At 41.4% G+C, this 24,467-nt stretch overlaps 1 protein-coding gene across 2 annotated transcripts in view; it reads left to right on the top strand.

The window, feature by feature from the left end:
- The window catches only part of STXBP4 (syntaxin binding protein 4), a 146,899-nt gene that overhangs the window by 103,573 nt on the left and 18,859 nt on the right, over positions 1-24,467 (top strand). For both annotated transcript variants that reach the window (XM_083148648.1, XM_083148647.1), the window contains exon 16: positions 16,330-16,387. In XM_083148648.1, the coding sequence (XP_083004774.1) occupies positions 16,330-16,387 (58 nt within the window). The remainder of the gene's footprint in view (positions 1-16,329; positions 16,388-24,467) is intronic.

The following is a 24,467-nucleotide window of genomic DNA, read 5'->3' as shown; positions in this document are numbered from 1 at the left end:
TAACCACATTATGTGCCTGGCACCGGAACAGTTTTATCTTTAACCAGAGTGCCAACCTGAGAACCCAACTGTCTATATATATATATATATATATATATATATATATATATATATATATATATATATATATATATATATATATATATATATATATATATAGTACAAAGGTTCCCGGCACTTAAACCATAAAGGACAGTTACTTGGGTTGCCACTCCAATCCAAAAAGGAAGAATGTAGCAGACAGGCAGGATGGCACTCCCAAGCTTTGACAATGCTGCACGGCGGCAGGTTGTAAACAATAAACAGTCAAACACCAATAACTTGTGTCTATTTTTTTTTTTATGTCAACGTTTCGGGCAAAGCCCTTTATCAAGACATGGTAAGTGAATGATACAGTACTTACATTTATAGGGATGTGGGGGGTCAGAAGGAACTCGTGCAGCCAACACCAGCGCAGCCCCGGCGGGTAGTCAGTGACGTCATGAGGCGCACAGGACTGCTAATCGGGGTCACCGGGGGGTGTGTCTGGAACACCCGGAGTGTGGGAGCCATGGCAACACAGACGCTGAGAGACGCGTCTGAGTGAAAGCGGGGAGCGGGCAAGGGCTAAGTATCCACTTGCCCTGTGAGAGAACACCACAGAACTGGACGGCTGAGACCGGACGAACGGGAGTCAGTGTTGCCTGAGGCATACTGATGTTAACTGCAGCGAGTACCTGAAAAACAGGAAATCGCATAACCAATGTACATGATAATAAATGTAAACAGCGATGTGACACCGGGGGAATGCAGATGCAACAATGGGTACACAATGTAGGATAACAATAAAGAATGACACTGTACATGCAGACAAAGTTCCAACTGTGGAACAAACTAGGAAAAACCATGTGAGGTACAGTGCATACAGGGAACTGCAGGACCGAGCAAACATGACAGGGGAGCATGAGTACATACATATAGGACGGAACGGAGAAGCAGTCTCCAGCTGGAGTTGACAGTGACGAAGACAGAATACAAACTGGGACAAACAAAGGAGACACCATGCATCCGGAGGAGTGCGGGAACTGACGGGTGTGTGGGGGAGCTGTCCGCATCAGAAAGACTGCGGGACAGACTCGGAGGGAGATGTGGCAGCGTGTGCAGGGTAACCCCGGCCAGCCAGTGGCAAGGTCCGGGCTGACAGGTGTGTGTAGGAGCTGTCCATCAGCGAAGCTGCGGGGCAGACTTGGAAAGAGATGTGGCAGGGTGTGCTGGGTGACCCCGGCCTGCCAGTGGCAGGGTCCGAACTAAATCAGTGGTTGGAATAAAGGGCAGGCGGAAGCCCCTGAAGTGGGGGGTACTGTGTAAGGAGGGGGGAATGGGGGGCAAAAAGGAGAAAAGAGGAAAGGTGAGCGTGAACCTGGTGGGGATAGTGAGGCAGAGCGGTGAACACGACATAAATAGGGTGACAAGCGCATGAGGAGTGGGAGGTGAAACTGCAAGGTGCAGAGACATAACAGTGACGGCAGAGGCCAGAGACAAGGGGGAGACAGAGATAAGTGAGAGAGAAGATAGCGCAGAAACGAAGACGGAAAGAGAGATCATGACATGAGGAAAATACATACTAAGTGTGAGTGACCTGCGGAAACTGTAGGATAAATCCAAGAAAGGGGAGAATGAAAAAAGCAGAATCAGAGGAAACAAGCAAAGGGCATCATTTAATTGAGTCCATGTGGTTGTACGGTATCCAAAAGGTGGATCCATTTAGCTTCAAGCCTCAGTAAGGTGCGGCCCCTGTCACCTCCTCTCTGGCTTTCAGGTACCCAGTCTATAATTTTGTACCTCAGACTGGGGAGGCTGTGTTGCAGAGCTTTCCAGTGCCTCGCAACTGGCTGGTCCGAGCCCTTAGAGCCCAAGGCTGCCCTGATGCTGGATTTATGCATGGCGATGCGTTCTTTTAGTTGGCGAATGGTCTTGCCCACGTATAACAGGCCGCAGGGGCACTTGATGTAATAAACAATGTAGCTGCTGCTGCATGTCAAGGGGTATCGAATTTTGAATTTTGACACAGTTGAGTTGTGCAGAGCAGTTTTAAAGGATAGCCCCTGGCCAAATATTTGTTGGACATTGCACTAATTTCTTTTACTGCATCTGTGTGTTCAGAGTATATGCGTCTGGCTCTGATGAATTGCGAATATGGTAGGGACCATTTGGCCGCTGGAGGATGGAAGCTGCTGCCAAGCAATGCACAAGTTATTGGTGTTTGACTGTTTATTGTTTACAACCTGCCGCCGTGCAGCATTGTCAAAGCTTGGGAGTTAAACTAACAAATAAGTATAAGATGTTTTACCATTCAGTAGTTTTGATGTGGTTTTGTTAACAACTATTGATGTCCTGCAGTTTACAAATGAGCAGATTGCTTAGGATTTGGTCAAAACCCCTGGAAGAAAGCATGACAAAACTGCAGCATCTGTATGACTGCTTAGGAGAGGGGATTTTGCTATTCAATCTTTTTTTAAGTCATTTTTGCCAGGAAAATGGGCAGGATTCACGTTTGCAGATCCAGCTATTTGAGAAGCTGAACTGCATTCGTGGGCATGCCCGCTAAAATTATGAATTCGCAGCCATTTCCGCAGAAAAAAAGACATAGATCTACGAAACCGCGTCTTTTCCGATTTTCCGATTGCTTTCCGCAAGCGGAAAATAAACAAAAAACTTTGATTAAACAGAATGCGAATTCCATTTATTCTCAGTGAAAACAGCAAAAATCCCCCTACATCTGCACCTTTAGGGCACCAGTGCGGCTTAGCTGTGGGGGTATCCCGAGTCACAAAGCCAGCAATTTGGGAGGTATCCACTCATCGTTCAGTTAGGTTTAGTTTTTAACCTTTCAACTAATTCAGGAAAGAAGATTCCTTAGTGTCAGTTAATACAATTCAAAGAACCAAATAGGTAAACAAACATTTTATCCTTCAAATAGGTCATGGAAAAGGGGTAGAAACCTTATAAATATTAAAGGGTAAGTGCAGAATTGAACGTATGTAAGTGTGTTTAGTGTATTATTAGCACACAGAAATACAAGAGTCCGAAGTACTGGTATGATTGGGTTGGGATCGTTTGGTCGAATGCATTATGGTCGAATGTCATTACATCGAATCCATTAGGTCGAATTGCTAAAAGGTCGACATGATTCTAGGTCGACATGGGAAAAGGTCGAAATGATTCTAGGTCGAAAGGTCATTAGTTCGACAGGTCATTAGGTCGACAAGGTCATTAGTTCGACATTGTCTAGGTCGACATTCACAAAGTCGACATGGGGTTTTTCACTGTTTTTTTACCTGAATGTCAACACAGTCGACATGGACACAGTTTAAAGTGCACTGCATCCCCTCGCATCGCTCGCTGCGCTCGCAATGCGTCGGGCACGGTGCCTCGCTACGCTCGGCACACTATTTTATTCTCCCACCACGCCCTAGTGGATGGTAGGGCATGAAATACCGCCTGTCAGCACATGTCGGCTCAAAAAACAGTGAAAAACCCCATGTCGACTTTGTGAATGTCGACCTAGACAATGTCGAACTAATGACCTTGTCGACCTAATGACCTGTCGAACTAATGACCTTTCGACCTAGAATCATTTCGACCTTTTCCCATGTCGACCTAGAATCATGTCGACCTTTTAGCAATTCGACCTAATGGATTCGATGTAATGACATTCGACCATAATGCATTCGACCAAATGACCGCATCCCGTATGATTGCATCAACACTTGTGATAGGGGATGACACAGCTTAAATCTTGATATTATTTGGAAGTTTATGTAGACCTCTTCATTACTTGCAGTTGTATCTACTGCAGCTTCTTAACAGAACAAGATATTAGCTGCCAGTGCAGTTTGTGTAGGTTACAGTTTTTCTTCATTATTGCATATAAACAGGCAAGGTTTGCAGGAACTAATTACCAAGGCTGTGAACCTTCTATACTTAACTCATTAAAAGCATTCGATTTGTTTGAAGAACGCATCGATTGCACACTGTATTATTCCTCTGTTGGTGGGCAAGCCTCCTGCAAGGCACTTAGAGAAGGAAGTTCTTCAGCAGTGTAAATTCAGCATCAAAAATGTCTCTTAACGAGGGTTTTTGTTCTTTAATTCAAATTACAAATTTAGTGATCATGTTTTTTTCGTGATTTATTTTTTCCTTTTCCCTTGCGTGTTTTGAGATGTTCACTTCTTTAAGAATCATCAATTTGGGGAAGAACGAAGGACACTGTTGGAAAGTTTTCTCACCTTTCCAGATACTACTAATTAAGATGAAAGATCCACAGTGTTATTATACCCACTGTTCCTTGCATACTATCTGGCTAATTGGGTTTAACACAGTAAAATAGAGGTCTGGACAATTATTAAAGTTTAAGTGTTAGTCCATAACGTCACTTAAAAAGAAAAGAAAAACAATAATATTTGTTTTCAAGCAGTTATCTAGTAATTAACAATGGTCCCAAGCAAGTAATTCATTTTAAGCTGTATTTTTTATTTATTCTTTCTGTACATTATGTTCTGCGATTAAGCAGGTTCTCATTACACCTTGTACTGATGTAACCACTGACTGACCTCTTTCCCACCTCAAGCCTTATTCGCCCCCTATGCCACAGAGTAAATACAAGCTCCACCCCGACTTTTGAAAATTCAGCACAAAACAAGAAGTTAGATAAATGAAATATAATCCTTTAAGAGCGCGGTTATACATAATAAGAACTAGGTCGCCAGTAGATGTAGACTCACTAACGCTCCCCTGGGACATAAGATCACATTATCTGTTGAATTACTGCTCAGAGTGTTGCTCAGTTGGCTGATTACAGTTCACAGATTGCAGACTTGTACTGAAAATCCTCTACCGCAGCATTTTTGGTTCTTAGGCAGAAGCAACTTAATTCAAATGGGTTACTGACTTAATTAGCTGAGAACATCTAGTGTATGTCATGAACTTTATTTCTTCCTGCTATCTTAATCTGCTTTGTTGTGCTTTTGTTACCACCTCATCAAAAAAAAAAAAAAATATATATATATATTATTTTAGAAGTGTTTATGTTAAATATTGTATTCTGATATGGAAGTAAATTTTTTTTAAAAGCGAGTAACTGTATTTGGAATAAACCAAGTTGGAGTAAATGTGTGTGTGTGTGTATATATATATATATATATATATATATATATATATATATATATATATATATATATAATGTGTGTGAGTGAGAGAATATTATTTATTTATTAACAGTTTCTTATGTAGCGCACACATATTCCGCACTACATAAGAAACAGCGCTTTACAGAGAATATTAGAACCTTCACATCAGTCCCTGCCCCAGTGGATCTTACAATCTATATTCCCTACCACATATACGTACACACACACACACAAACAAACATTCTAAGGTTAATTTGTTGGGAGCCAATTAGCCTACAGTATATTTTTGGATTGTGGGAGGAAACCCACGCAAACACGGGGAGAATATACAAACTCCGCACAATTAGGGCCATGGTGGGAATGGAACCCATGACCTCAGTGCTGTGAGGCAGTAATGCTAACCATTACACCATCCGTAAATAAAAAAAAAATATATATATATATATATATATATATATATATATATATATATATATATATATATATATATATATACAGGGTAAATACTGGCTGCTTTGCATGTAGCATTTCTGCATTTCATCTTTGCATGTTTGATTTCCATTTTCACACCCCACCCAAATGTAAATCTCTCTGCACATGTTACATCAACTCCACCTACAGTGCAACTTTGTTTTGCCCAGTTCGACGTTTTTTTTTTTTTGCTTTACTTCAGAATCAGACCCATATAGATCTATCCTCATACATCTAGCCTCACTATGCCAGGCAGCGCAAGATACCTAAGGTGCCAGGACCCCCTATGCATCTCGACCATTTTGAATAAATTGTGGGGGCTTTAATGTGTTGTACCACTCTATAGATATCTAACAAGTTCACACAATATTTTATCATTTTTATCAGGAGCTAAATGGAGTGAGGTAGCGAGAACACACTTTACACTCCTTTTTTCCTAATTGTCAATTCTACGTTACAGTAAGAATATCTATTCATTGGTAACACTGAACAGGTAGTGAGTGGCTGTGAGAACAGTACAACGTGATTGGCCAGTACCTCATAGCTATATTAGCATAAAAGACACACTACAGTACGGTATATCCAATTAAGTAAATATAATTTGATGGATAAAGAAAGGAGCATTTGCATTTAGGTGCAAAAGGTGCCCATTAGAATAATGGAAATGTTCATGCAAATGTTTAGGATTTTATATCATTTAGTTGAGTCTCACTACATATGTGAAGACTAAAGCAATATTTGTTACAAAATCTTACTTAAAAAAGTCCATTCTCTTAAGTACAGTACTGTATTTATCATATATTCACATGCCTAGAGCAGCAGTGTAATTGATCCACCTGTAATTCAACTACTGTAGTCGGGCTAGGCACGGTCTTCAACTTCGACACACACTTTCTGTAGTCCCCTCGCGGGGCTCGCTACGCTCGCCACGCTTCGGGCTCGGTGGCTCGCTACGCTCGCCACAGGTTTATATCCAACTCCATGCCCACTTGTATAGTAGGGGTATGAAAAGGACCCCTTTTCCCATTGAATTCCATGTTAAAATGGACTCAATCCATTTTAACATTGAATCCTATGGAAAAATCGGGTCCATCGCATCTCATGCGATATGGTCGGATGCGATGCGATGGACCCGATTTCAAAATCGGCAGCCCAGTTAGTACATAAGTACCAAAAAATTGACTGCTGTGCCATATGTAAACATGTTGATTCATTTGTTTGTTCATTGATGGAAATAGCACTTTTGTATCGGGTAACAGGCACATACTGTATTTATTCATTTTTTGCGTTTGAGGATTCAGTGTTGCATTAAGTTTGTGCTGCAAGACTGAGCCTTTTGTTCTTCTTCCACTTAACATTGACTGCATCAAATTGTTTAACTCTGTATAAATATAGACAATTACGTAGTTATTATTTTTGACAGCCATGCATAGTAATGAGTCAGTTAGTTCTATAAATGCTTGAAGGTTGATTACGAAGCATGGAAGCCAGATGACGCGTTCCGCTTAGTCTGGCCCTCACCTCCTCTCAATGTCAGGCTCAGTTGTTTCCATGGAGATTCGTATCAATCTTCACAGCACAATAGCCTACTATACTGTACTTTATAATGTTGGGTTTTTTTCTCTGCGTGCACCTTATTACTTCTATGGAAGAGGTCAATCAAATATAAAAAAAAAAAAAAGCTTGTGCGTTTCCAGGAGCTTTTTCTCAATCTATTCTAATTACAGTGTTTGAGCCATTCCACCTCACATATCATTCATTTTACTTCTCTTAGCTTTCTTTTGATCATGTATATATTGTGACATAAAGACATGACTGAGATTTAATATAAAGCTAAAAAATAAAAGTGATTTATTTTAATAAATAAATTGGCACCTGGCACTTTCAGCTTTACTGCAGCAGTGCTCATACACTGGTGCGATTTGGCATGTTTTCATCTGATTCTGACGAATCCGTCATATATATCGAATGAAAACTGGGTACTGCTTTCCTAGCACGGCGCCCGTCTCATTGATTGTATGCCTTAAGTTTAAGGTACTTAAGGCATACAATCAACGCGATGGACCCGCGGATTCCATAAGATGCATGAGATCCATGAGATAAAAAATCGTGAGCCCCCAATAACCATTGTTAACGCCACCAGCACTATCAATGCCAACCCGAAGCGTGTCGAGCGCAGCGGTACGCGTCCTGGCGAGCGCAGTGAGCCACCGAACCCGAAGCGTGTCGAGCCGCGAGGGGACGCAGACTACTTTACATGTATTCCGCATCCCCTTGCGGGGCTTGCTGCGCTCGCCACGCTTCGGGCTCGGTGGCTCACTGCGCTCGCCACACTATATAAAATCAACTCCACGCCGACGTGGATAGTTGGGGTATGAAAAAGGTCGGAGAAAGCGGGCTCGCTGCGCTCGCCGCGCTCCGGGTTGGCGTCAATAGTGGGGTGCCGTTAACAATGGGGGGACCATTTCACCCATGAGGGGGGGTTAGCAATTGAAATTGGGGTTTTGGGGCCTTTTTACATTGATTCCAATGTAAAAATCTCGTCGATTGCATCATCTCATGCATCTTATGCCGCACAAACACATAAGATGCATGAGATGCTTGAGATATCAGCCCCACACATACAATCTAGATCGTGGGCGCCGTGCTAGGAAAGCAGTACCGAAAACTGTTTGACATCAGATCGAATCTGATGCGCGTTCCTGTCCACATCGGATTGGAGCATGAGATACATCACATAGGATAATTTGTAATCTGACCCATCAGCGGCACATCGTGGGTGCTTTTTAGCACCTGCGATGTATCACATCGAACTTCGCTTGAACAGCTCCCTGGGAGTCCATTTACGTGCAACATCACATGCCAAATTGAAAGAAAGCCCTCCATAGATGTTTTGATCTGTTTTTAGTTTGCGGTGTGTGTTGCAATATAAGAATACTCTGGGTTTGTGATGGACTGTTTATCCTCAATATTAGGAATTATTAGTAATTTGTTTTTTTTCGGTAGTGGTGCTGTTTTAGCACTTTTTATACATTTAATTGTTTTTGTTTTACATTTGTGACAACCCTGTTATAACCCAGGAATGATTCGCTGACAGAGCTTTACAGATTTCATTTTTTCCTTATTCTTTGCTACTGGTAATTCATGATTGTCAGAAAACTAAACCCAAGAACCTGACTCTGTTATTGCCATTTTCTGCAAAGAATAATATTTCATCTCACCTTTGTCCAGAGAAAATTATGTCACCATGAACCATCTTTTGTCTAACCCATATATCTTGCCGTGCTGTTGCTGTTATTCAAACAGAACGCAGCATCCCTGGCCGGCATCCACACCATCAGTAGATGAATGAAGCAGTGGGAAGGTCGTACATCCTGTTATTAACAAAAAAAATTTTTTTTATCAAACACAGTCACAATACAAGTTATTATTGACTGACGGTGGGATACTTCTGGGAGTGATCTTGTACACGAAGAGAACAAACGGAATGTACTGTGATAACGCTCGCGTTCTCCTTTATAAATGATTAAACGCCCATCATTTTTAATAGAAAAATATTATGTAACAAAAGGCTAACACTGCTCATCACCTTTATGGGGACAATTAAAGTGTGTGTGCCAGCTGCCACTAGATGGTGCCCAACGGAGTTGCTCCATTCAGACTTGCAAAGCCACAGGTGCTGACATTACTGTTATTTTGTTCAGTTCTTTTGACATGCTGGTAACTAGTATTTACGTAAACAGAATAGAACTCTCACCACCCAGAGAATTTTAGTTATTAAGAAAATTAAGTTTCCTTAGTACAAGATATAATACAAAGTAAAATATCTTTTATTTTGTTATATAACTCTCCACAGAAATGTATGCCCATTTCTATGCAACCATTTATAACTAATGTAATGTATGTAATATACACACTAGACTATATTGTTTACAATATCGTTCAGAAATGGCTTTATGAGTGATATTGTGAAAATATGCCCACTGTGTACGCTGCGCATTGTTAATGATATGCGATCCCACCCTCATCTAAGCATTTTCGAACAAGGAATGATATCATTAATGACGGCCATGTTGCAGCTGCAGCATGACCTTTGTTCCCCCTTACTGTGTATGGGTCTTAGGTTTGCATATTAAGAACCATTAAAAAAGTTATTCTAGAATTAAAGCCCAAAGGAGGTTGTGCAGCTCAGATGTCTACAAAATTAGTGTTTGTAAATCACCAACAATAAAACCAATGTGCAAAAGAATATTGTCTACACCACTAAGCGCTACTTCCAAGTTTAAGTGAAACCATACATTTAGAATGGAGTACAATACATAACTTTTTGGAAATATTGGTTGCCACTTCTTATGTCCCAATGGAAATTATATCATTTCCATTGGGACAAAAGAAGTGGCATGTATTATGTATTATAGAGGTACACTACTTATTTATCCTCCTGGCGCTTGGACGTATATATGTTTCATGAAGCCACTTCCGCATTTGCGGGTCATTGGGCGGAAATGACGCAATACGGATATCCTGATCCATACATCACAAACTACGATCTGCGTTCCAGCGCCCCACACTTAGGCCCTTATTCTGGTTGGTGCGGATATATCCGCGTGCGTTCGGGCCGCCGATGTTTTGTGTCTGCGCATGTGCAGAGGCGTCTCTGCGCATGTGCGAGCGGGGCGTACGGCCAAATCCTGCATGATATGTGAACACTCCGAACAGGGGGTGGAGAGGGCGTGAAGGGCTATTTGTGCTCATTACCATATGCATACGCCCTGCGTTTCATGGGCGTTCCCATGCAAACGCTGGGCGTATGTATGGTAATGCGGCCGTGACGCACGTGTAGGGGGCGGACATATGACATCGCCGGATGTCAGCTGCCCGCCCAGATCCCTGCTTTTGCACGGAGCAATGTCCGTGTGGTCTGAGGTTGCGGGAGCTGGTGGAGCACTCGGTCCTGGATTCGATGGTCTGCGACCATCGAATGATGGGGGAGGTTCCCTTAGATGGAGGAGGCGTATTCCGTGTAAAATACACGTGCGGTCCGTTCGGCCAGCTTCTTACCGCGTACGGACGGAGTTGGCGATCCGTATGGAAGGCGGGGTTTCGCACGCACGGTCCTGGCCGCATAATCGGATCCGGCCGCACCGACCAGAATAAGGCCCATAGATTGGCCGTGTGATGTTATAACTATGAGGTATTTACCTAATGTTGATTACTATTATCTATACGAGTGAACCGCTAACCTGAGTATTTAACATCATAGTGTTTCTTATGAATTGTTTATATTTGGCTGTTTATGTGTTGCCCCATGACCCGGAAGTATATAATACTTTCCGAGGTCACATGTCCAAATGATGTTTTTTATTGTATCAAAACAATGTTTTCTATTGTCATATTACTATTCCGATATATTTGCGATATTAGTTATCAATGTAAGTGTCTGTCTCCGAGTCTCTTTATATGTTTTTTATATGCATTCATATGTTTTTAACCTGCATAGCACAGGTGTTACCAATTTCCTTACAATGAGGTTGATTAATACCAATTAAAGAAGGTATTTATACCTGGGTCTGATCCTATGGCAGTCAACTTGAAAAAGCTGTCCCTAGAGTGACAGCGAAATGCGTTGGTGCTGTTCTAAGGACCTGTCTGAGATTTGAAACCAGGTCCTTGCTTATTTATCTGGACTTGGCTTTCCTTCCCCCCAAATGGGAATCTACCTTCCAGGCACTGTTGCACTTTATTGAGAGGATCCCTATACCACTCTGACTCTACATTTGGGATACCCTCAAAAACACCATATGGAGACACCCTATTGGAGCACCCATCCCTAAACAAGTACAGCCGCAATCTAGAGAGGATCCCCCACACCACACAGTCCTCCCAAGGACTAGGACACCTCCAGCAGCAAATTGGGATTACAAATGATTGGACTCCATACAGTCTATTCTCCACTTGTGCCGGAACTTTGAGTGACCAGAGCAGGTTATATCCTATATTATTATTCTCTTGACAGGTCCATATGCCATATTTTTATTGCACTTTAAACCCATTCTTTGTATCTTAACCTGTACAGCTTTTATAATTTTTTAATAATTTTTTTGTGATTTTTAGCAATAAATGTGTTTTGTATTATCAGTTTGATTGCATCATTAAAAGAGCGCTGCATTTTTCTTTTTGTTCTTGTACTCCATTCTAAATGTATGGTTTCACTTAAACTTGGAAGTAGCGCTTAATGGTGTTGACAATTTTCTTTTGCATATTAAGAACCATGTTACTCCTTTAAATTCATTTTTCATTTTGGGGTATATTATTTGAAATTAATTGCAGAAAAAAAAATTATTTTTAATTGGACACCTAGGCAGTCATTTACTACTAAAAAATAGTGCTGTGCACAGCAGTGTCTCTTCTGGATAGCTTTGGTCCCTTGGAGAATGTACTGTAACATGATAGAAGCTTTCATATAATTGAATTTCAACATGGTAGAGAAGAAAAAAGTTCCCTGCAGAGAAGAAAAAATGTTAGAGGAAGAGGGCATGCAGCTAAACTGGAGGGTATTGTTATCTTTATTATATGGTACCACCAAGTGTCCATGTCACTGTATAGTATAAGGCAGGAAGGGAGCTTAGTTAATTTAGAGATGGTATTAAAAGAAATAAGAGTTTGAATCAAATAAACACAGAAAGAGGAGAGGTGGGGGGGAAAGACCTTACTGTAGATTAGGAAGTGTAGTAGCCTAGTTGGGAGATGGCAAGGGCATAAAGAAATCTGGCATAAAGAAATAGTGTCATAATCCGGAGTCTGAGAAACACATACTGTACCTTCCAAGCATGCACTGAAGTGCTCTTGGAGTTCCCCGCGCAATGTATAGGCAGTAGGTATTCTGGTGCCCGGCCCTGTGCGACCGGCGATCATCCAGCAGCGCCCATCCTGTCACACTGGTGCACATCACATTGCTGCACTCCGCTCATCCTGACAGTGCTTTGCTGTGCCATTCTCCATTACCAAACCTACAGGCTGCAGCTAATCTTACACCATGCTGAGTTTCCCTCCAGTTACCAACCATGGGCATCGTCATCTTGTTTGCTATCACATGACTCTCAGCAGCCAATCCGATGCAGAGCAGTGCATATGCTGTTCCTGACTGTTTTGATGTGAGCTGCATGCGCATCAAAATCTCACGGGCTGCTGTAAGGATCTATCAAATCCCGCAGCCATGACTGAGATCGCATATAATGTATCATGTGCTATCCAGCCTCCCTGGCAGCTGCCGGGTGAGTTGGCGGGGTAACGCATTGGATACCTCAGAATAAGTTTTATGCAATATGTCTGTAAAAGATGTAAAACAAATAATGATGTAGGTCTCCTTTTATGTAGGTCTTTTTACTGATGTTTTAATAATCCCCTATTGCACTTGCTTGATCCCTCTGTCTGTATATGCTTAGTAATCACAGCAGGCTTTGGCATTTAAATAAATAACATTCTGTTAAGATATAACACACACCGGTATCAGGGTCATCTCATCTGGATAAGGTACTGTGCACATGTCTTTGTCACATTAGAAATGCCACTTGAATGACACTTCAATGGCATTCTAGAACTTTTTCGCCACAGTTAATTAACACGAGAATAACATAAAATAACCCCCCCACCCTCTTAATTAGCTCTGCTCACCTCCTTCAGCCACACACACACTGCTGTGTTATATCCATGGCCTGACCCCTGCAAAGCTTGGAAAAACTGGACGGCAGGAGCTAATTGGCCCATTAGGGAGCTTGTGGAATGGGGAGAGACTACACTCACGTGTACTTTTTTTTTTTTTAAAGTGGTCAAGAGAAATGGATTCAGTTTCATATATCTAGTTACCAGCTCGTCAATTTGATGGAATAACATGGTAGTAATGTCAGCGTTGGTGGCTGTGCACACCCGACAGAGCAACATTAGCCTTTTATTGTATAGGATGTTCTCGATAGATTGTAAGCTTGCGAGCAGGGCCCTCCTACCTTTATATCGGGCTGTTACTACCCAGTTTGTTTTATCACAGTTGTTTCCAATTGTAAAGCGCAACGGAATATGCTGCGCTATATAAGAAACTGTAACTAATGTTGTTGTCCTTTAGAAATGTTGTTGGACTTTTTGTTGTGGACACTGAAAAATGTTCCTATACTTCTATTTCTAGATTATCCATACTCTAAGGGGGATATTCAATCCTCCCGCAGCCATTCCTAACGGGGAGATGGCTGTCTTCCCCGACAGCATTGAACAGGGGATTTAGGCAGAACGAGCCCGACTTCACAAGCAGTCAGGCTCGTTCTGCTGAGAACGGCCGGGAATTGACGAGGTCCCAGCCGCAGCTCGCCGATTCCCGGCCGCAGCTCACGGCCACGCCCTCTTCTCGACCCGTGACAGGCGGGACATTAAATCCCGCCTGCAAATTCACGGTCGAGCAGACAGCCGTGATCCAACATTGAATACCCCCCTTAATGTAGCAACCTCTTGGTATCATAAGATGTTTCTACTATACAATAGGTAGATTAATATATTACTGGAGCCCATATTGACAACTCATTGTCTAATTGTTGTTCCAAGTACAAAAATTGCACTCTCACCACCTCTAGTATGCTGTATGGTCTCCATGTTTTGTGCAGAGGAGGTCATGTGACACACAAGTCCGCTGCTCCAATCTTATTCTGCACTTGAAAAGCAGAGAATGAAGCTGGTCAGAGCGATTTGCACAATTTTAGTTCTATTTTGAAACATTTAATTACCGTCCAAAACAGAGATGCCAAAAGGAGAGGAAAGGCTAGCTGCCGCTGAATGCAGATTGACTCCGTTTACTTATAATAATTCATTAGTACTGTAAGCATGTCATTGTGGCCATTGAATCGTTGTTGTTGTTTTTATTTTGAGATTTTTAAAGGGAAGAACATTGCTGTCATTTATTTTTTTTCTTCTAGTTTTTATTTGTGTTAGTATTTAGTTACCGTATTTCATTTTTCAAAAAAGATGTGAGAATTGCCACACGTACCTTTTAATTTATCATAATGAGCTGTAAATTTTACCTTATATAGAAAATATATAGGGCCAGATGCACTAAGCTTCAAAAGTGATAAATTGGAGAGTGATAAACAGCCAGCCTGGCATTTTTCAAATACAGCATGTGACATAGCAGGTAGGAGCTGATTGGCTGGCTGTTTATCACTCTCCATTTTATCACTTTTGAAGCTTAGTGCATTTGGCCCATAATGTTCGTTAATACACTTTTTTGTTTTTGTTTCATCTATATAACAAATGTGAGCAATGCATTTTGCACATCTCTCAAAGAGATGTTGGCACTCAAAGTGTTAACATTAGTTTAGCTAAATTGTTTACCATATAGTCAGTGTCTTGTGTGGTTGTCATGACTGGGTTAGGTGCTTTCTGGACCAGTACAGTACATAGTTGTTTAAGGATAAATTTGGATTAGGCTTTTAGGTATGTACCTGCTGTCTTTTAAAAAAAGAAAATAATAAAAACCAGTTCTGTGTTCTTAGGCTCTCATTAACTACTGGTTGCATCTTCAAACCGTAGTGCAGTATCCCATTATCATGAAGCTGTGTGTGGGCAGAACCCATTCTGCGCATGTCCAGTACGGGTCCTGCAGTCACATTGCAGTATTGCGAATGCATCTGCCTGATTGACAGGCAGAGGCATTTGGGGTGAGTGGAGAGGCAGGGCAACCCGTGTTAACAAAAAAGGGAGCATGTTGCCACCTCTTCCAGGAGTGGCAAGGCATCGCGAGGCATAGTTTTGCGAGACATAGGCTGAGGCTTATTCATTTTACCGTCGTGATGTTGATCATAGACTATGATTCTCTAATCTTAATTCTGCAATCTCCAATGTAGCAAAGTGGTGTGTGACACCTACTGCATTTGCATTGCTAAGGATCGCATTTGCTTGCAAATACAATGCATACTGAATGAGTTCCTTACTTTTGTCATAACAATTGTTAGTATCAGAATCAACCATTAGGGTGATTCATTGTTTTCTATATAGCATATTTATGCTAATGGTTGGCGACCCAGACGTGAATGCCAGAGTGTTAGGGACCTGCTCCACAGGGTTACATTATATATGGTTAAAATAAAACTCATGTCGACATTTTTCATGTTGACCATAAGATTGTGTCGACCTTTTTTAATGTGTCGACCTAGTGACTTTCAACCATTTGTGGTCGACCTAGACATTGTATACCCAGTGGCCGCATACCCTCGATAGAGGTGACCTCTACATTGGTGGGCAGGTTGATATCTTTGGCCAAATATATGCGTACCTCTTATATGATAATTAAATATAATACAAAGTTAATATATATATATATATATATATATATATATAAATTATGTGAGCAGTAATGATTGCATAGTGCACCTGCATATGCTCCCCCCCCCTTAATAAAGTTCTGCTATTTGTCTTCCATGTATCAAACAGCTTTAGAACTTTCTATCATATATATTAGTATTTCTTCTATTAATGCTGAAACAGTGAATAATGTATCAAAATATATTTTTGCTATGTAAAATCACATTCGGCATCTCTCTAAAGAAAGATTCTGTTCTGACATTAAACAAAGATGAAGTACAGTACAGTGTGACTCCATTTTCCTGGGAGTATTCCTGATCAATGTGTGTGTCTCTTTTTGTGTCCTTAGGTCTCCCTTATGGATGGGAAGAAACATACACAGCAGATGGTATCAAGTACTTTATCAAGTGAGTAGTTGTGCTAAGCAATGTAAGCATTCTGAGTCACACCTTGCTGGGAATAGGTAAGATTACAGAAGTACACATGAGAGGGATGCCTTTGGCACACAGGGAGTGCTACAGACTGCTAAAGCTGATTTGCAAACACAGAGCTGTGGTAAGTGGTGTTTTGGTGACCTCTACAGAGTGAGCAGTGCTGTATTACACACACACACTTCCTCATCAGTGTATCATGCAAAAATATTTGAATTATTTAAAATACAAGCCATGTATAATGTAGCAAAAAAAATCTTGGTCGCAATCGGACCAAATCACCTCAGTGTATGGGCACCTTAAGTTCTACAATGCAGCGGCTGTGCTTTGTATGGAAATTCAGACTAAGAATCACATACTGTATATATACAAGTGTCCCACGTCACATTAATCAGTCTTGTGAAGCGTTTTGTCATAACTGATGGTGACTAAAATGCACACTCAAGCAAAACAGATGCCACACAGTTAAGCGCGTCTGAGGACACACCTGCAAGTAAAACTTTCACCACTTTGCAGTCTCTGGGTTCTAAAGAACTTCATCTCTATTTTGGTAACATTTAAGTTTGCTCTCCATTGGGGTGTATTCAATGCGGCTGGCGAGGGGGGTTTTATGGAGAGGATGGCTTGTTTTCTTCGAGGATCACCTAAAACAAGCCATCCTTGCCATTTAACCCGCTCGGAGGCCGCTGCATATGGCCGCGAGCCTTGCCATTTTGACGGTCGCACGCACCGATTCCACCTCGCTTTTTAGAAATAGCGAGGTGGATTTGGCGAGTGCAGGGGGTCAGTGGAATGGGCGGGCTATGATGACGAGCATTAGGCACTGCTCGCCATCATAGCTTGCGTGATCGGTATTGAATATACCCAATTGATTTTACAGCCACTGCTCTGATTAAGGCTGATATACCATTATGGAGATGGGCTATTTAGATATTTTAAAAAGAAAAATAACAAGAACATGCTTATTACAATAATTGTAGGTATTTAAGTAATAGGGTTTTATTTGCAAGGAATTTTTCTTTTAGTCCTTCCAACATCGTGAGCATCTAAATCAGGGGTGGGGAACCTTTTTTGTGCCAAGGGCCGTTTGTATGGGGAAAAAAATCCTTTGAGGGCCATATGTAAAAATTTCTCTTTCAAATTGTCCTGCTGCAGCCGTCCCACGCTCCGGCGAGGAATCTCGCAAGAACTACCGACCTCTCGCAAGAATTCCCCTGTACTTGACTCCCAGGAAAACCGCCGGGCGCGTGGGAGGGCCACTCAGACCGGCTACGGGGGCCGCAATCGGCCCCCGGGCTCTGACTAGCTCTCAACATTGAATTCCTTCATTTTCTCATTTTCCTCCTGAGTATCCTTTTCCTGGGGTTTATGTACAGCAATCAGTGCCTCATATTTAGTTTGTTCCCACTGTCTACCAAACTGTTACTGGGCTGAGTAAATCTACTAGTACAGTCTTCTGGTCACTCATTGCTGATTACTGGGGAGACACTCAGCACACTACTAAGGTATATATATATATATATATATATATATATATATATATATATATATATGCGCTATTATGTAGGGAGGCTGCAACCTTATATGTCCCTTCTGTTAGTAGGGGAAGAAAAGGAGATAGAAAGAACAGTATATAAGGTGCGCCAAAGGTATTCCACCACTAGATTGGTTAATTATAAAGTGTGACGATGTAAACTGAATCCTTTAACACATTGGCAGGTATTCACTGCTGTGGGCGAGCGGTGACAGCGAGCAGAGCTTCCTGCTCACTGTCACCGCTCACCCTGTCAGTATTCAACGCAGCCCCCTCATACGCCAATTTCCCCTCGCTCCATTTTTTTTGAGCGAGGGGGAATTGGCGGATGCGGCTCCAGAAGCAGCGAGACTCACGGCTAAATACAGTGAGTTTTCTGTATTAGCTGTGGGTCTCGCTGTTTTGGGGAATTCTCGCCGTCCTGTGACGGCAAGGATTTCCCCAGAACGTTGAATAGAGCGAGCGGCCGGCGTGGGGGTTAAACAGCGAGGATTGCTTGATTTCTGCAGTCCTCGCTGTTTAACCCCCTCGCCGGCCGCATTGAATACCTGCCATTTAATGTTATAAAAGTTATAAAATACAATAAAAACTCTGTTCTTGCATATTTCATTCCATTTGGTTAGTTTTCATAGTTCACAACTAAAAGTATAATGACCCCGTCATAAAAACAGAGCTTTTATTGTATTTTATCAATTTTATGACATTAAGGGGGAAATTTACTAAGATGTGAAATACACTTCACAGGTCATGTTGCTATGGGCAACCAATCACATCCTGTCTACTATCTTCTAGAGGGTGGTAAATAAATAAGTAGTAGCTTCTGATTGGTTGCCCATAGCACCATGACCTGTGAAGTATATTTCACATTTTAGTAAATTTCACCCTAAATGTGTTAAAGGATTCAGATTACATTGTCCCACTTTATAATTAACCAATCATTCCCCAAATACCACTTAGATTTCACCTGCTGTCCACTTGTAAATTCTTGTATACAGGACTTGTCCTGCCTTGGAAAAATACTGCTACACAAAACATTGGTAAATTAAAGCTGGTTACAGGTTAATTTTCTTAGATTAATCTAAAGTGACAGATCAGCAAAACATTTCTGTTCCATATATTTTATACCTATTCCATTCACAAATAATCCCACTCTCTGCTTTCTTATTATTCAGCTTTCTCTATACCCTACAGCAGGCATTCTCAACCACGGTCCTCAAGGCACACCAACAGTTCAGGTTTTCTAGATATCCAGGCTTGAGCACAGGTGACTTAATTAGTATCTGAGGGATTCTGATTAAACCATCTGTGCTGAAGCCTGGATATCACTAAAACCTGCACTGTTTTTGTGCCTTGAGGACCGTGGTTGGGAATGCCTGCCCTACAGTATTACACTTACAAAATGTTGAAATAAAGAACATACTGTACGTTCAATATTTCCATTGCTCTTAGGGCCAGATGCGCCAAGCTTTAAAAAGTGATAAAGCAGAGCGTGATAAACAACCAGGGGCCAGGCCGATCAGCTCCTAACTGCCATGTTACAATCTGAGTTTGGAAGATGACAGAGGGCCAGATGCAAAAAGTGATAAAATGGAGAGTGATAAATATCTAGCCAATCAGCTCCTAACTGTCATATTTGAAACCCAGCCTGATTGTTTATCACTCGCCACTTGAAGCTTAGTGCATCTGGCCCAGAAGCTGATGACTGAAGCTTGTTTATCTCTTTCCACTGTATCACTTTTTGAAGCTTGGTGCATCTGGCCCTAATAGTGGGTACACAAAGTGCGATTTTGCTTGCAATTAGATCCAGATTCCATTGGGATCGAATCGAATGGTGCGCAGAATGCATTAAATTTGACTATATAGTACAGATCTGTACTGTATAGTCTTCTATAAGCAAAATCAAATATAAAAATAGTGCATACAGTATCTCACCGTATGCACCCTCTATTAGTGATGCATCTGTGAATCTATTCATTGGCTGCATGCTCCCAACTTCTATACCTACAATATTTCCTTCCAACTCCGCTGGGGGGCATACACACAGAGCAATATGTACTATATATCTAAGCAATCTCGTCAGAAATAGGGCTTACATCGCTTCCCTTTCCATGTGGTTTCTAAAGGTAACCAGTGGAAGGTCCTTTAGCCCACTTTGATCTAAATGCAGTACACAATTTCACACTCTGCAGAACAATGGAGAAAGTACGGGAGTCTTGGGGAATGGTAGAAAAACCTAGCAAAGACACCGGGCATTAATGTAAACATTAATGCAAATGTCCTAAGCTCATATTCTCCCACCTCATTTTATGGTACCTGTCTCTTCTTCATACTAGCTACCTGCAGTGCACTGACTGAAAACCCCTTAATCTGCATGATGTAGCTTCAGCTTTAGTAATGATATTAGGTACTCTTTACCTAGCACGGCGCCCACGATCTTGATCGTGGGCATCGTGAGGTAAAAAATCGTGTCGGTCGCGTCGTATGCGGGCTAAAGATGCCCGCACGCGACGCGATGTCCACGATTTCCCATTGAAAACCATGTTAAACATGGACATCGCGTCGGTCGCGGCCGGCCATAAATGTGCACACGATGGCCGCGACGCGATGCCCACGATTTGCCATAGGAATCTATGTTAAAAGGCCCGATGGACACGATTTTCATGTTAAATGGCTGAATGGACCCGATTTTACCATAGGAAACAATGTTAAATGGGCCTTAGAGCCCAAATACTTACCCTGAACTATGAAATGGCCCCCCCAATTGTTTACGCCACCCCACGATCAACGTCAACCCGAAGCGTGGCGAGCGCAGCGAGCCCGCGAGGGGCGGCGGTACGCGTCCTCCGACCTTTTCATACCGCCACTATCCACGTCGGCGTGGAGTTGAGAATAGAATAGTGTGGCGAGCGTAGCGAGCCACCGAGCGATTTCCATGTTTAACATGGGTTTCTATGGGAAATCGCGGGCATCGCGTCGGTCGCGTCGCGGCCAGACATAAATGTACCCGCGATACCCGCGATGGGCGCCGTGATAGGTAAAGAGTACCTGATATTATATACCTTTGCTATTGTTGTCATAACTTGAGCCATTTTCTAAAAGGAGGGGGTTTCTGGGCATTTACCTATGAACCTACATACCTTTACAGCGTATTGAAAATGGAGTGTCAGATACACCAAAACGTATTTAAAAGATCCACCCTAAATGTAAAGGCTTCTAACTACAAGACAATCCACCTTGTATAGTAGTCTATAACATTCTTATATTTACTTATTTTACCTGTCTGGAGTTGAGAATAGAATAGTGTGGCGAGCGTAGCGAGCCACCGACGCGATTTCCATGTTTAACATGGGTTTCTATGGGAAATCGCGGGCATCGCGTCGGTCGCGTCGCGGCCAGACATAAATGTACCCGCGATACCCGCGATGGGCGCCGTGATAGGTAAAGAGTACCTGATATTATATACCTTTGCTATTGTTGTCATAACTTGAGCCATTTTCTAAAAGGAGGGGGTTTCTGGGCATTTACCTATGAACCTACATACCTTTACAGCGTATTGAAAATGGAGTGTCAGATACACCAAAACGTATTTAAAAGATCCACCCTAAATGTAAAGGCTTCTAACTACAAGACAATCCACCTTGTATAGTAGTCTATAACATTCTTATATTTACTTATTTTACCTGTCTAGTGGCAGCATAGAATTATATAGTATATATTTTTATTTTTTGCATTATTGGATGCTAAACCAATAGAGTTGGGCTTGATCTTTATTTATTTTATTTATATACATAAAACCGATTTCTCAAATATTTCATGTGCAGAGGGAAAAAAAGATCATTTGTACAGTATTTTGTTTTGTTCTTTATTAGCAAAATAATCAGAAACACCTGTGTCTGACAGGTGCCCCACTGACTTCCCCTCATTATTTTCCTTATGAAGTGTCCCTATGTGTATTACGCCCTTGTACAGTTTTAAAATGTTTTCTTTATTCTTTTTCCATCCCATGTGTAATTACAATCAAATAAACCGCAGGCAGCCTTTAAAAGATGGCATGCATCATGTAGAAAATGTCTTTCATCAAATAATTTAGAAAGAGGAAAACAGAATAGTTTAATATTTTAACACTTTTCTTTCCAGTATTGCTGGTTCTGTGTACTTAATGTTTATCTCCTTGTATCTGCCACAAAGGTAATTTAAATAATTTAAAATAATTAAAAAATGGGCATTAGGACCTTTTTGTTGTAGTTTCTGATTTAGTAATGCAGAAAAAGAAATACATTTTCATCTAGATTAAAAATTAATATAATTATCAAAGCTCAAAGAGAGAGAAAATTGATGTGAGATAAAGTCAGCCAATCAGCCTTACATGTTATGGGTTGTGTTTGGAAAAATAGATTACAGAAGCTGATTGATTGGTACTTTATCTCTCACAATTTTATCTCTGCCAAGCTTTCGTAAATACCCACTATAAATGTTTCACGGGAAAATTGATACATGCCACACAACATACCCATGGCCCTTCCTCCTGTTATACTGTGCAGAGAAACTAGGCCAGTGATTCCCAAACTGTGTGCCTAGGCACCCTGGGGTGCCTCAGGACACATGCAGGGATGCCTTGGGTTGGTGTACCAGGATCAATGCTTCTTATTTATGGTGAATGTAACGGACCAAACCAGTGCTGGTGGCTGCCAATCATAATATACGTGGACAAACAGAAGCAAATCCTGTCCCTCACCACATAATTGTGACATATAAACACAATTTACTTAATTTAATATTATTTTCTGAAATTCTGAATAAGAAACATTCGGCCTAGGGGTGTCTTGAAAACATTTTGTTGCTCTAGGGCACCTTCATTCAAAAAAGTTTGGGAATCGCTGAATTAGGCACTGTCTAGTAGGGGGAGAAAATTATCCAAGAGAGGATTGAGAAAGATCTCCCCAGGCAGGGCACTGGCCTTCTACAAATTACAGTATGTCAATTAAAATATAACTTTTATTAAAAAACCTTAATATAAGTCTAAAAGAAATCAGACAACATGAGGACAGACAGACAGACAGACAATAAAGTTATTACCACATGTGTCATTAGGTCTGGGTTATAGAGGGTGTACTACACTAATATGAGCAAACTAGACAGCAGTGAAATGTTTACACTTTCAAGTTATCTGTGTACCAGAATTTGTAACAAAAGTACTGGTATAGTGCCTAAATAGATTCCTGGTCATAGAAATAAAAATATATGGTAAAACACCATAACATTCCGGCAATTTTTTGTCATACAGTAGGTCCATTTCAGAGTTCACTAGCAGCCATATGGTACACAGAAATAAAATATTACCTAGTTCCATAGGATATGGAAGTCAGACCGTATAACAGTGGTTCCCAAACTTTTTTGAATCACGGCACCCTAGAGCATCAAAATATTTTCAAGGCACCCCTAGGTTCTTTTCGAGAAATTCAGAAAATAAATATTAAATTAAGTGCTTTGTGTTTCTATGTCACAGTTATCTGGTGAGGGACAGGATTTGCTTCTGTTTGTCCACATATATTATGATTGGCAGCCACAAGCACTGGTTTTGCCTGGTACATTGACCATAAATAATATGAATTGAGCTTGGTCCACCAACCCAAGGCACCCCTGCAAGTGTCCTGAGGCACCCATGGGTGCCTAGGCACACAGTTTGGGAACCACTGCCGTGTAAGATTAATTAGCGGCTAATGATGATAAAAAAACACAACATTCACTTGGGTCTGAGTAATGTTGAATGTGCATCAAGGAAATAAAGCATTATTACAATTATGTAAGCAGATCAGGCCATGTAGGGTTAGTTAGCAATTAATAAGCATGACTATAAATTAAGCATGATATTAACACACATAACACGTCACTTCCTATCATGAGTCAGTTAGCAGTCAAGAAACATCTAATGCATAAATAATCACTTTATGCCATGAATCAGTGGATCAATTGTATGGCCCATATTCAATGCGGCCGGCGAGGGGGTTAAAGGGCAGGGATCCTCGCTCACCCTATTCAGCGTTCTGGGGGAATCCTTGCTGTTCGATGATGGCAAGGATTCTCCCAAACAGCGAGACTCGCGGCTAATGCAATGAGCCCGCTGCATTTAGCCGCAAGTCTCGCTGTTTTAGCGGCCGCATACGCCAACTCCCCCTTGCTCAGTTTTTTCTGGCATATGCAGTTGAATACTGACCCTGCAAGCTGTGATAGTGAGCAGGCAGCATTGAATACACCCCTTTGTCTGAATTTTTTTGTCAATGTGAATAGAGGCCAATTGGTATTGGTATTATGGGTCATAAATAAAGTATTAGAGTCAGGCCGTCAAAAATGTTATGTAGTTAGTATAAATAATAAACGTAAAGTACCATTCCATATCTTGAATCAGTTGTATTTTTTTGGGGATCAGATCATGTATTAGTAGATGTTTCAGTAGATAGCGAGAGACCCTTAAGGTGTAATCATCTCAGTACTAACTGTGCTCAGAACACACTCAACACAAAA

This window comes from Crinia signifera, chromosome 6 (assembly GCF_055691185.1).
Source record: "Crinia signifera chromosome 6, ASM5569118v1, whole genome shotgun sequence".
Lineage (NCBI taxonomy): Eukaryota > Metazoa > Chordata > Amphibia > Anura > Myobatrachidae > Crinia > Crinia signifera.
This window is presented reverse-complemented; position numbering and strand designations above follow the sequence as displayed.